The following is a 15024-nucleotide window of genomic DNA, read 5'->3' as shown; positions in this document are numbered from 1 at the left end:
ACATTTTAATTTTTATTAACCTTTGGTTTCTTTTATGATTCTATGTATTTTATTTTATGCATTTAAAAATATTCTGATAAGGGATCTTCAGGCTTCCCTAGATTGTCAAGGAGATCCATGACACACAAAAAAAGTCTTGAACCCCTGTACTAGCCCCTACCATCCCCTCACTCAGTCATCCTATATCTCTCCTATCTTTCATAGTCAAAATACTTGAAAAAGCTCTCTACACTCCCTGCTTCTGTTTCCTCTTCTCACATTAACTCCATACCCTTTGCTGTCTGGCTTTTGATCATTAAGCAGCTGACACTGTTCTCCCCACAATTAGCAATGATTTCTTAATTGCCAAATCTGATGATACTTTCTCTGTATCCTTTTTACCTCTCTGCAACATTTGGTGCTGTTGACCACCCTCGCCCCTTGGATACTTTGTCCTCTGGGTTTTTATGACATTACTGTCTCCTGTCTTGCCTCCTACCCATTTATCTCTTTCTCCCTCTACTTTGCTGGCTCATTATCCACATCATGTTCTCTTCTCTTCTCTTCTCTTCTCTTCTCTTCTCTTCTCTTCTCTTCTCTTCTCTTCTCTTCTCTTCTCTTCTCTTCTCTTCTCTTCTCTTCTCTTCTCTTCTCTTCTCCTATTTTTTCTCTCGCTCTTTCTCTCTCTCTCTGTGTCACACACACACGCACATGTACACATCCATTTGCCTCTTGGACATTTCAGACTGGATGCCCTGGTGGCATCTAAAACTCAGTATATTCAAAACTAAATGAATCTTTCCCCCCCAAACACTCCTGCCTTCCAAATACCACTTATTTGAATTTTGCAGTTACTTTGAGTGGAACTTCCCTTCCTCTTATTTCCGCCTGGATTTTGTTAATTACTGCATAGAAAGGGTGTTTGTTTTTTGTGGGTTTATTTTTGTAGCATATTGCAGTTTATCATTCTTTCTGAGTATCAGGTTGTGTCAGCCGATTTTCTTTGTTTGGTGAGACCATGTACTTTCCAGTGTGTGTTAAAGTAACCTTTGGACACCCGATGGCCAACGTAAAATAACAGTACAATGGGCAGCTCAGTTCTGATTCATGTTATCTCTGCTGCCCTGTAGTCACAGCACCAGGATTTTTTGAGTCTGATGACAATTTTTTATTAAAGATTTCATTAAAGATTTATTCTAAGATTTTTGCCTAGGTTAGCTCTTACCTTTAACAAAATTTTAGACTAGCCCAAACCCTATAGATTTTTTTCTGGTTCCATATAAAATGGATAGACTCATGTTTTATTTTATATAACAACAGATTCTTTGGAATGCTAGAATATGATGTCAGGTTTGTAGGTATATGAGTAAAGAAAATTGAATTGGTAAGAGAAGAGTGGAAAAGAAGCTCATTTTTCTTATGTCCTCTTCAGGACTGGATACTCCTGGGGAAGAGTCTGTATTTAGGTAGGCTAATTCATACCTCCTCTTCACAGCTTCACGTTGATCATCTTTCCACCATGAACCAACATATTGTGATGATGGCTCAAGGTACAGACCACCAGTTGGAATCAGGCAGTCAATTAGTAAGCATTTATGAAGGCCCTGGGCAAGGCAGGGAGGATACAACTACAAAAGGGAAGACAGACCCTGCCCTCAAAGAGCTTACCCTCTGCTGGGAGCATAGGACATGATCACAGGCAAATAAATATAGAAAATATTTTTTAAAATACAAAGTAATTGGGGGAGGGAAGGTTGGGGAAGAGAAACTGGGAAGACTTTAAAAGGAGGCAACACTTTATCCCAGGCTTGAAGGGAACTCAGGGGTCCAGGAGGCAGCTAGGATGAGGGAGGGCTTTTCAGGTTTGGTAGAGCAGCATGTACAAAATCCCAGATCTGACAGTCCTGGGAGGAGGCCATGTCCAGAAGTCACATAGAGGTCGTTCTCCACCTACCACCTCAAATAAAGAGCCCCTAAGTGCAGCAAACTCAGCATGGAGAGGAAGAAGAAAATAGAAAGAGCCTCTCACAAGATAATTCTTCAATCAAAAAATAACTTACACGTCCCTTGCTCCTTATAGAGATCGCACTCTCTACCATTCCCCTTTCTCCAAAGAGCTTGCAAATGGGGCAGCCTTTATATATATCCCACTTTTTTTATTCATTTATTTTTATTTAGCAACAATCACTTCCATAAGCTTTTGAGTTTTAAATTTTTCTCCCCTTCCTTTCCTGCCTCCCTCCCCAAGATGGTGGGCAATCTGATAGAGGGCAGCCCTTTTCCTCTCCGTGGCCTCTTTCTTAGTTAGAGCCTCACTGACTTTTGCACTGAATCTCTTGGCAGCATCCTGGGGTAGGCAGCTCCCTGCTCCCAGGTCAGGTTCCCACTGTTCTGGTGTTTCCAGGACCATTCCCTGCTCCTTGCTCACAATTGGGTTGTGTTGGCCTGGGAAGGCCCCATGTCATCCATGGCTGCTGTGCTTCTAGGTGCCTGCTTATGGGAGTTTTCGCTAGTATCCCTGGTACCCTGCTCTCAGGGTGGGTGGAGACCCAGGAGTTAGACCAGTCCTAAGGCTCAGGAAGAAGAAAAGGTGGCAGCTTGTAGTCCATCAAGTCTGATCATCTTGTAGTTTTGTTTTTCCCCTCTATTTGTCATTTGTTGTTGACACACGGGGGGAAAGGGACTAAACACTAGGAGGAACAAAGTTTTGGAGGAGCGAATCGAGCAGAGTGATTGCTAACTGTAGCTGTTTAATACAGCACAGGAAGCCAAGGACATATGAAAGACAGCAAGAGAACTGCATTTGCAAAGGCTTCTTTCACAGAGCAGTATCCTGGGAAATTCTCCCCTAATTGCTTTATAACTTGGTCCCATCAGGTCACACCAGGGACTAAAGATGTAAGTCAGAGAGAAAAGGGAGAGCTCAGAGATGTGGAACTGTATATGTAGAATGTAGGTTCAATGATGGGGGCTTTTCTGAATCTTCCTACTAATGTATCCCAAATGGTCATTGTCCTCCTTGAGGGGCACAGATCTTGTCCAACCCGAGAAGACAGCAAGGGCTGAGGGATAAGTGCAACACTGAGGCTTCCAAAGGGAAAGGTGTGAAGAAGCACATTTACAGAAAACATTATGGAAGAATTGCCAGAGTGATTAATAAGGATAGACCCAAGATGAATGAAGAAGAGAAATGAAAATTAAGTGAAATTATCAATGAAATAAGGGCAGAAATGATAGCTCTTAAGGAAGAAATCAGCAAGTCTATCAAGAAACTAGAGAATTTAGAATAGAAGATGGAAACACAGTTTTCATAGCAGTAGATTCTGTGAAAAAGAGAATGGCAGAATTGTAAGGCAAAAATTCAGATACAGAAGAAAAATTGAAACAGGGTTTTAAAATAAGATTGGAAAAACACATGAAGAAAATCATTCTAGTTGCAAATATTTTCATTTGTTGGAGCAACTGGAAATGAAAATGTTTGCAATACATTGTTAGCTTTGTATTTTTATATATTTATTTATTGTACATTACCCTACTTCAGGAAAACTTTAAAAATGGAAATTTATGAGCCAGATTAGAGTGTGATTATTTACATTATACAAGTCTTTGCCACAGATTTTCCTGTTAACTTTCTTTAAGTAGTGAAATCTACTAGTGTATTTAAAATCTGATTCAGTATATAGAAATTTGATTTATAACATAACTTTTTAGGACACTTCTGTTGCCTAAAGCAAAGTACTGCTGTACTTTCTGTGTAATTGCTTGTTTTTAGTAAATTATAGATTTTAAAAATTAGCAAAATGACTTTAATTCAGATTGTGGCTCCAAAGAGTGTTTTAGGAATGGCATTAATGCATATATTTAAGAGTGATTGCTAACAGATTCCTTATATTAACATTCCCTTACATGAGACCATACGAGCCCATCATTTGATCAGTACAAATCATCAGCACATTTAAAAAAATGCATATTTGATTATTTTATGCATCAAGTAAACTTGTAAAATAAATATAAATTAAAGAAAAAAATCAAGTCAATGGACAATCAGAAAATGTGAAGCATTTAAGTTTCTCCATCCTATTCAAGTGTTGAAGGAGGAAATGTTATTAATGCATGAGTATAGGGGACCTTAGAACTAAAACTTTAAGTGAAATATTATTATCTCTTATTTAGTAGATGAAACATTTGAAATGTAGAAAAGGTAAATAAGTCATCCAAAGTCACATCAGCTAGTAAATTCCAGAAAGGAGACAAAGGCCTTCTACTTGATTTCTCATTTCTTCATTCATTCACTTAAGACTTTGTTAAGTGCCTGTACTTAGTGCATACTACTTAGCACAGGAAATGGTCAGTGACTGTCTGTACTTCTAGGTTGAAATAGACTGCTTAGCTTGACATTCAGGGCCCTTCACAGTATAGCTCTTAGCTCCCATTAGTCCCCATCTACCATAATGGAAGTGAATATCTCAGCCAAACTGTACTAAATGGCCCACAAACTTAACATTCCATCTCTTACCTTGGAGTTTTTGCACAAATCACCCTCCGTGTTTGGAATTCACTCTCTAATTTCTGTCACAATCCTTACATTTTTTCAAGGTTCAGCTCAGGTACCATCTGCCTTGTGAAAACTTCTGTGATTCCCCCCAGATAGTGTTCATTTCCTCAGTTTACCTTGTATCATACTTATTTGTGTACATATTATATTCCCTTTCCTTACCTCAGTAGAATGTGCCGTACTTGAGTGCAGATGTTTTATTTTTCTCATTGTCTTCCTAATACTTAGCACACTTAAACATTTCTTGGATCAAATACAAATTAAATAAATCATAGCCATTTCCATCAGGGCGCTTATAATATAGTTGGGGTGATAAAATGCATATACAGATAAATACATATAATCCAAATTTGAATATAAGTACTTAAGAGGAGGACATAGTGTTAGAAGGTCAAATAACAAAGAAAAAGAAATTCCACCTGGGCTTCAAGGAAGAGGTTTTTCAAAGAACATTTGCCTTTTTTTTTTTGAGTAAAAAAAGTGAATACTGTTACCACAGAAGCCATTTATGCGACTTGAGAAACTGAATAAATTTTTGGGGTTTTTTTTTGGGGGGGTGGTAGAAAGAAATGTGCTTCTGAGTTGAGCAAAGTGACATGAAGTGAACTGCACAGCTGCAAACGCCTTGTTCTGCTTACTATAAACTGGCCAGGTTCAAAAGGACAGACGGATGAGATTGATGCGTTCCTTTTTGTGCATTAAAATCTCTTTCAAGAATTCTTCAGTACACAACTTTGGAATGAGTCAGTTTCTGAAAGCCCCATTTTAAGATGATCATACATATTGTACATCAAAACTTAACATTTAAAATGCTTTCATAGAAATTTGGTCATTTTAAATTGATTTGACTATTTACAGAATACTACTATGACTACGACCAAGGTTTTATTTGGAGTTTGTGTTGGAATCAGATAAGTTATGTCATAAAAGAAAGACCCATTTTATAGAAAGCTCGTAATCCTGGATTAGGGAGAAGTTGCATTTCCTGGCAATTTCAGAAAAGGCTGTTGCATACCTCTTAGTATTTTACAGCTTTCCTCTGCAAAGAAATGAGGTCTGAGTACAGAGAATTTATCACCTCCCCCTCTCCCCCTTGTTTTATTCTAACCAGGAATATTCATCAAATATTGCATCAGCCAAAGCAAGTAGTAGAAGAGGGACAGGTATGGAAAGATGAAGTGAGGGTGGGAAGGTAGAGAAGGGATGACCAAGAAGGAAAAAAGGACAAGAGGAAACCAATACAACTGAGAGGGAGTGGAAGAGAATTTCCAGAGTGTCTTTGCCAGTGTGACCTTGGGCAAGTCTCTTAGTCATTCATGGCCTTGCTTTTTTTAGCCGGAATATGGTGGCTTGTACCATGTAATCTTTAATCCTTCCTCCAGCTCTGAAATTCTATCATTCACTGTTGTTGAGAAATGGGAAAGCCACTTGAAAACAGGGAAGACAACCATAGTTCTAATCTACCATCTTCTATTATTCTTGTGGATAGTAGGGAGCAAGGGAAAGCCTTCTCCATTATTTCTTCTCCATTACCAGTGCTTTGGGCAGCTAGGTGGTGCCATGGATAGAACACTGGGTCTAGAGTTAGGAGATGAGTTCAAATCTGGCCTCAGACGTTTCCTAACTATGTGACCCTGGACAAGTCATTTAACCCTGTTTGCCTCACTTTCCTTATCTTTAAAATGAGCTGGAGAAGGAAATGGCAAACCACTCCAGCATCTTTGCCAAGAAAACCCCATATTAGGTCATAAAAAGTCAGAACATGACTGAAATGACTGGACAGTACTATTACTAGTGCTTTAGTCCACAGTAGGCAGTGTAATATGATGGAAAGAGCCCTTTGTTTGGAGTCAGAGAACCTGAAATAGGAAGCGTATCATATAATCTTCCTGGGACTCACTTTCCTCATTTATAAAGTGAGTAAATTCGATTACTTTGGTTGAAAGATTTCTTTCAGCTCCAGATCCTATGAAGGTTATCTAATACATGGAGAACAATTATCAGGTTTTTCTCCTAGGCCGCTCTTTTGATTACCTTTAGGTATTATGGTTTGTACCCCCTTGCATATGGAATGTGTGTAAGAGGTCGAGGAGCTTATTAAGAATAGATGTGTAAATTAATGAGAAGAAAAACAGGGCTCCCATTTCTTTCCTTGCAAAATTCCAAATTTAAGTGGTATAGCTGCTGTTACTTGTTAGTACATGACAGAATTTACTAGACCTAAGTTGCCCTATTTTTTGCAAAGATTGTTTGACAGAGAATAGAGTGTTCCAGGACAGATTTTTTTTAGTTTGGATACTGATGAATTTTCAGTCAGTTTTTCCTGGGTGTTATTCAGTTTCTTGACAGAGATTTTTTCCTCCATTTGCTGGGAGCCTTGTTGCCTTCTACTTAGGCTTAAAGGATCTTCTGTGTTGGCCTTTAAATACAGTTTTGCCCCTGAAGGGATGCATTAGTCAGCTTGGGTGGATCAGAGAAATGGGTGCTTTGGAAAACTAAAGTCTGTGTTTGTATATGGGGATATACATTCCAAATGCTAGTAGTGGAGAGAGTTTCTTCTTCCTGCTCCCAGATATTTTATAGCTTCCCTAGTTATGTTATATGGAATTTCTCTTTCTGTCTCTTCCTGCTGAGTTTTTTATAGAAGTGCCAGTGATTTATATGGATTTATCTTATATCCTGCAACTTTGCTGAAGCTATTAATTATTTCAATTACTTTTTTTTAAAAGAGAATTTTAAAAATTCTCTAGGATTCTTTAAGTATACCATCATATCATCTTCAAAAATGTATAATTTTGTTTCCTCTTCACCTATATTTTTCCCTTCAAATTCTTTTTCTCATCTTATTGAAATAGCTAGCATTTCTAGCATGATATTAAATATTAGTGGTGATAATGAACATCCTTGCTTTATTTCTTTATTTCTGATATTATTGGAATGGCCTCTAACTTTTCTCAATTACATGTAATGTTTGGTCTAGGGTTGAAAGAAATGGTATTTATCCTATCAAAGAAAGGTCCACTTATTGCTATGATTTCTAGAGTTTTGAATAGAAATGAATGTTAGATTTTGTTAAAAAAAAAACCTCTTAAGCATTTGTTGATATGTTGATATAGCTTTTATTATTTATAAAATTAATATTGAACCAACTTTGCATTCCTGGCACATAGTTTAAAATCCGTAATGTATAAACTCTGGCTGATCGTAGTATATAATATTTCTAGCATATTGTTGTAGCCTACTTGCACTAGTTTTTTAGATTTACATTAGTCTCTAATTACTTTTTTAGTTCTTTCTATAAAGATCTGTTATTGAATATAATTTTTGTTGCATTATGATCAGTAAATGATGTGCTTAGTATTTCTGCTTTTCTACATTTTTTTTGGTGTAGTCTTAATGCCACAACACATGGTAAATTTTTGTAAAGATGTTATGGTTAGCTAAGAAATATATAAATTCCTTTCTATTCCCATTTAGTAATTGTGAGAGAACTGCCATTCATCTCTGATTCTTCTAAAATTCTATTCAGGTCCTTAAATTCTTTTTTGTTTATCTTTTGCTTTAATTTGTCTGTGTCTGAAAGGGTCACATTGAGGTCCTTACACTCTTATAGTTTGTCTGTTTCTCTATACAATTCGTTAAATTTTTCTTATGAGTACTTAGGTTCTGTGCTGTGAGGTGCATGTATATTATGTATTGATATTGATTCATTGCCTATCGTACCTTTAAGCATGATGTAAATTCTTTCTTTTATCTATATTTTATTTAGCCATATCTGAATTCATTATTGCTACTTCTGCTTTTTTGAGTTAGGTGAAGCATATTTGATTTTTCTCCAGCCCTTAATTTTAATTCTATGTGAATCTTTGTGTTTCAAATGTGTTTCTAGTAAGCAACATGTTGTCAGATTCTGTTTTCCGATCCATTCTGCTTTCCCTATCTTTTTTATGGGTGAGTTCATCCTGTTTACATACACTATTATTGATTGTGTATTTCTCTTTAACCTGAAGAGACAGAGTTTACCTGATACTTGAGATCTTGTAAGTGAAACAGTCTGTTTCTTCTCTTTTGCAGTTCTTCTCTTCTCATTATCTTGCCTCTGATCCTAGGCTTTTTATTCTTTCTTCCTATTCTTTTAATCTGCCTTCCATAGTCTTCTCTCTGACATTGAAGATTGTTTGGCTTATGACTATTCCCTTACCTCTCCTTTCCTCCTTAGACCCCTCTCTACTGTCCCTCCTTCTCTCTCTCCCCACTTATTTCCCTTTTGAGTTTAGCATATGTTTATACTGAAACATATGTTCAATCTTTCTTCATCCAGTTAAGATGAAAGTGAAGTTCATGGGATGTGCTTTCCCACTCACCTTCATTCATGACCACATACTCTTCATTTATGTACAACTATTATCAATAGTGATTTCTCTCTCCTTCTTCCTCCATTTTCCCCACTATAGTCTCCTATCCCTTGCATTTTTGTCTTCTCCTAGGCCATTAAAACAGAACAAAGCCACCCAGAGACTCCATTTTCCAGAGCTTAGCATAGAGCCTGACATAAAAAAGCTCTTAATAAATGTTTCTTGACTGACTGCCATTTTAATCTTTTTCTGTGACCCTTAAATATATTAGGATTCTGAGAAGATATTTGTTTCTTATGCTATTAACATGTAACAGTTCACCTCCATATATTCCCTTTCAATTGAATAAACATGTACCTTTCTGTGTTTCTTTTTGATGTTTACATTTCTATTTCAAAATGTCCACTTGATTCTGGCCTTTTCATCTGGAATGTTTGGAACTCCTCCATTCCATTAAAGATCCATTTCTTCCTCCTGTAAGATTATATTTAGTTTTGCTGGATAGATTGTTTTTGGTTGTAAATCTTTATCTCTTGCCTTTTGGAATGAAATATTATAAGCTCTCCTTTCCTTTATGGAGGGAGCTGCTAAGTTTTATATAATCCTTGGTGTGGCTTCTTGGTATTTGAATGCCTTCTTTTGGTTGTGTGTGTGTGTGTGTGTGTATGTGTGTGTGTGTGTGTGTGTGTGTATGTGTATATATATATATATATATATATATATATATATATATATATATATATATGTATTTTTTTTGTTAAGTCAGTGGTTCTTAAAGAGTGAGCCATGGTATACTAGTGCTCCAACTTTTACCTAGTATACTGTGAAATTTTGTGTGTTGTTGTAGCTAGAAAGAAATCTGAAGGTTGCAATTCGTTTAGCAACAGGGTATTAATCACGTGCAGAAGCTGTCTCAGCATAGTCACTTCCCTCTCAATCTTAATGCAGCACCTCAGGACCAGGTTTGTGCTGTTGCTGCCTCTGTCTGTTTGAATGCCTCCACCATCTTTGTTCCTACACTATACCAGCTTGTCTCTCACAGTTCTAGCCTAGGCACAGACCACATTTCTTCTCCATCTCTTTTTTGATCCCCTTGCTGTTCCCTGGACTGCTGGCTATCATAATCCCATATATTTCCACCTGGATGTTTTCCTTCTTTTTAAACTTAGAAGTATGTCTACTCCCAACATACAGAGAGCTTTGGGAGCTACCAGGAATGTTGGGCTCTGTGTTAATCCTTCATTTGAAGATTGAAAATAATTTATTTTATGTCTATGAAATTTTTATTTTGTACCTCATTATGAAGAGAAAAAAAAAACACCCACCCACATTTTATCCTTTTAGTGAGTTTAATCCTAGTTTGCCTGAATTTTGATCTTTTGACAGGGCAGTTCAGATACTGAGCAGCTTGTAATGTTGTTAAGAACATTGGTGAACACCTAGAAAAGGAAATTGTGATCCCAAAGAGCCAGCATTGATTCATCAAAAACAAGTCATGGCAGACTCACCTTTTATCATTTTTGACATGATCACTAAATCATCTTATGATCATAGGATCACAAGATGATGGACTTAAAACTGGAAGAAACCTTACAGAGTCTCTCTTTTAGCCTCCTCATTTTATTATTAAGGAACCTGAGACATATAAGGGCAGTTCTTGACTCGGAGTCTGTGAACTTTTTTTTGTTTTTGTTTTTTCCTTATTTTTTAAGTTGACAATTGTATTTCAACATAACTTATTGCTTTTGTAATCCTCTTCCTTTTGTTTTATGCATTTAAAAACTTTATTCTGCAGAAAGGGTCCATAGGCTTCACTAGACTGCGAAAGGGGTCCGTGACACCAGAAAGGCTAAGAATGCCTGCTCTACCATTGATAAAAAGAATATCCGCATATTTTTTGTTACAAAGAACTGGAAACGTAGTAGATGCTCAACCATTAGGGAATGGCTACACAAATGTGAATATAATGGAGTATCACTGTGCTGTTAGAAATGATGTATGTGATGAATACAGAGAAGCGTGGGAAGATCTCTATGAGCTGATGCAGAGTGAAGTCAGCAGAGCCAAAGGGACAGTATATACAGTAACTACAACAGTGTAAATGAAAAGAACAACCACATACCAAAAAAAGGGAGGGGAGGGAGGAAGAGCAAAATTAAAAGGATCATGCAGGATTTGAATGAAAAGATTCAAAAGGATACTGCCAATCCACTCCTTTGTGGGGCGGAAGGTGCACAGATATTGCACAGTGCACACGTTTTCATACTTTCTCATTGTGGTTATCAGTTGTGTTGATTTTTTCCTCTTTTTTTTTTCTTTTGTCTTTTAAAATACTCTTTGTTATGTGGGATGGCTCTCTGAGAGGGAAAGGAGAAAGCATACTAGGGAAAACTATGATGATGTAGAAAAGAAAAGAAATAAATAACAATTTATCTTTAAAAAAAAAAGAACCTCTGCTTTAGATATAGTTTACTTAGATTTTAGATGAGATAAAATATCTCAAGCTTTTCTTGAAGTAAAGATGGAAAGATTCAGGCCATTAGGTGGATTCAGGACTGGCCAAATGGCAGACTCAAAGGACAGTCCTTGGTTGTTTCTTTTTATCCTGTTTCCATGTCCTGTTTCCATAAATTCCCCCTGAGGGAGTTCTACTTAGTGTACTGAGGGTCTTCCTCTAGACTGTAATGGGGGAGATAACTCAGAGATAGCTTCCTGAAGGAAACTGAGTACTTAGCTAGCTGCTGGGAATCCTTCAAACATGAGACTGTTCCTTTTGGATGAATGAATCAACATCTAACAGCAACTAACATGTATTAAGCTCCTACTCTGTGCCAGCCACAGTGCAGTATTTATATCTGGAGATACAAGTACAAGAGTGAAACCAGTCCTTTGGTCCAGCGTGAAAGGTTACCTGTTCCTCTTGAGCTGAGGTGGATGACTGGGTTGTCAGATGATGACAGAAGCATGGGTTTGGTGGAAAGAGTGATGGTGTAAGAGTCAGGAGAGGCAAGGATTAAAACTTTACCACTGGGCAAAATTCTCTGGTCCTCAGTTGCCTCCTCTGTAAAATGGAGATAACTTCTATAGGACCTGCTTCAGAGAGCTCTTAGTTAATATCCAATAAATTAATGTACCTAAAATGCTATATAAATGCCAGCTATTGTCATTATTTTCTATAACCTCAGGAAGCAGCACCTTCTTGCACTATAGGTCCTTCCAGATTCTACATCCTAAATGACACAGGCCTGCACCCAACCCTTTTCAGTCTCCTCTGCCCATGTCCTAACTATCTCCCTGTCTCTTTGCTTTTGCTTATATTTATTTATTTCACCAATCTGGATTGACCTCCCACTTCTTCCTTTTTTCATTTCTCTTACTCAAAATTCAGCTCAACCGTCTCCATTTCTGTGAGGAAGTCAGTGGGAAGCGCATTGGACGCCCAAATCTAGACACTTCAGTTCTGTCAGTAGTTAGTCACCCATGTCTTCTTAGGGAAGTGACCTCGCTTGTCCAGGTTTCAGTTCTTCACTTGAAGAATGAGGGCATTGTACGACATCATCTCCAAGGGCCCTTCCAAGTTGACAGTTCTTATGTTTTTATAATGATATTTTCCCAGCCCTGCCTACTTTGTGGGGAACCTTCCTTCCTCTTATATGTACTTATAGCAATTTTGTTTTTATCATTAATTTTATCATTTTATCATTCATTTGGCATTATCATTCATTTCTGCTTTGTGAAATCAATTGTATTGTTGTATTCAGCTGTTATTTAATATATCATGTGGTTATTTCTTGTTGAAACTGCAAGTTTCTGAAGGGCAAGGATTATTTCTTAGGTTCCCTTATGTCCTTTATAATGCTTAATAACTAGTAGACAGTTGATATTTGTGCATTGATTTATCGTATGTGAATGCTCTGATTAAAAGTTGGCAAAGGGAACAGAGGAAACCCAAGACATCACAGTCCCTCCAGGACGTCTTTGGGAAGAACCAAAGTTATGCTGAAGTAGTTTTGAAACAGATCCCTGTGCTGTATTGCAATTTACTGAATGTGTCTTTTATGTAAATTAGCGGACATTCCTTGCTATTTTACATTCCTGTTAATCCAGTTGCTTCACCAATAAGCCCAGGATTAAAAATCACACACATCTGTCCTTGGCATTTTGCTAAATGTTAATATGCAACATTTTGAATGTTAATTGCAAAACCTTTTGTAGGGCTTGTAAAAAATGTTTATTCTTTAAGACCGTATGGATCTTGCAAATATTTTCCTAAGGAATTGGTGATTGTAGAAATGAAAAGAATAGAGCTGAAGTTTAAACTGTTTAAAGTTTAGACTGAAGTTTAAGATTCACAAATATGAGAGAAAAAAAAACTTTTCTTCTCTGTGTATTAGTTGAGGATAGAGAACAAAGAGAGTGCAATTTGGGATGGTGATATTAGAGGTGAAAGAAAATGCTGTCTTGTATCCCGTGATTACATTGTAAGGCTCAGAGGAAGTCACTAGGTCAGTTACCACTATGGAATTTTTAGAAAACTGCCTTATTCCATAAATACAAAACACAGTTTCTCTACCACAAAATTGGCAAGTTTGGGTAATATCTTGATTTAAAATGTAAACCAGTGTTTTAGGATGTCCTGTTATGGATATGCTGAATTCTAGTGCCATGGATATTTCTTAACCCTTATTGTATATTTATTTTTGCATTAGGTGAGAAACTCATCCACACTTCTCTTTAGTTCTCTGATCACAAGAATTTTTGGAGTTAAAAGAGGAAAAGATGAACATTCCAAAAAAAATAGGTAAGCTCCATCTGTTGCTAACTTTACTTTTTGCAAAACATTGCCCTGGCCAAAAATAATTTTTAGAATTTTGCTTACTTTTGTGGATTCATTTGGAACATAATGTTATAAATATATATAGTAATTGAAGACATACTACCAAGTCTAGACCTTTGGGTTGAAAATATCCCACTGTCTTGGCAAATAGACTTTTTTTTTAAAGCAGTTCAGCAAAAGTTTTAAGCACCTACTATGTGCAGTGCATTGCTAGGCATTAGGTAAGATGCAAAATTTAGGTAAAGCAAGGTTCCTGCCTGTGTGGAGTGTACAGCCTAAGAGGGAAATACAGCATATGAGCTATGCTACAGTACATGGTAAATGCATTAGAGGGGTAAAACATAGTGTTCTTTGAGATCTAAGGGGAGAAAGGTTTTTGCTTCCTGTGGGTCTGGCATGATTTCATGAAGAAGACAGCATTTAATTTGGGCCTAAAAGATGAGTAGTGATTCAGAACACAAAGAGGAGGAAGGAGGACATTCCAGGCTTATGGAACAGTGAGAACCAAGGCCTGGGGCAGGAAATTGGAGGATGCATTCAGGGGACAAAGTGTAGTACAGTGTTGCTGGAGTATAGATATGTCAAGTCAAGCCAGCAAGCATTTACTAAGCTCCTACTATGTGCCAGGCATTGGGGATATAAAGAAAAGTAGAAGGTAGTGCCTGTTACCAAGGGAACAAGGGGGAGGCAACATGTGGACAACTAGGTACAGACAACATAGAGATAGGATCCACTGGGGATCACCTCGGAGGGGATCAAGGCCCCGGCATCGAGGGAGACCTAGAAAGGCTTCTCATACAAAGTAGGATTTTTGCTGAGACATGAAGGAAGCCAGGGAGGTCAGGAGGTGGAGATGAAAGAGAGAGAGTTCCAGGCATGGGAGGCAGCTGATGAAAAGGACGGGATTTGGGAAATGGAGGGTCGTGTTCAAGAAGCAGCGAGGAAGTCCCGTGGACTCTTGGTTGGTTGGTTGCTGTTCTCCATTCTCAAAGAGGACCAACATGTCATCACCATGTTGGGGCCAAGATACAGTGTGTCTGACTGTGGCTGACCAGACCTGTATTATCTGGGGAGGCTGGGCACAGATATCTTGTGAGTAGGGATTGTTGAAGGTGCGTGGGGGAGTAAGGTATAAGAGACTAGACAGGTAGGAAGGACCCAGCTGAGGAAGGGCTTTGAAAGGCAAACAAAGGGTTTTACTTTTGATCCTGGAAGTAATGGGGAGTCACTGGAGTATATCGAGTAGGTGGGTGACCTGCACTTAAGGAAGATCAGTTTGACGGTTGAGTGGAGGGCCG

The 15024-nt window shown here is 37.7% G+C and overlaps 1 protein-coding gene across 7 annotated transcripts in view; it reads left to right on the top strand.

The window, feature by feature from the left end:
- THADA (THADA armadillo repeat containing) overlaps positions 1-15024 on the top strand; it is a 443253-nt gene that overhangs the window by 108300 nt on the left and 319929 nt on the right. For all 7 annotated transcript variants that reach the window (XM_021001257.2, XM_021001256.2, XM_021001255.2 and 4 more), the window contains one exon: positions 13599-13690. In XM_021001257.2, the coding sequence (XP_020856916.1) occupies positions 13599-13690 (92 nt within the window). The remainder of the gene's footprint in view (positions 1-13598; positions 13691-15024) is intronic.

Source organism: Phascolarctos cinereus, unplaced genomic scaffold (assembly GCF_003287225.1).
Source record: "Phascolarctos cinereus isolate Bilbo 61053 unplaced genomic scaffold, phaCin_HiC Scaffold_2;HRSCAF=192, whole genome shotgun sequence".
NCBI lineage: Eukaryota > Metazoa > Chordata > Mammalia > Diprotodontia > Phascolarctidae > Phascolarctos > Phascolarctos cinereus.
Note: the sequence above shows the minus strand (reverse complement) of the source record. Positions and strands in the feature narration are given on the sequence as shown.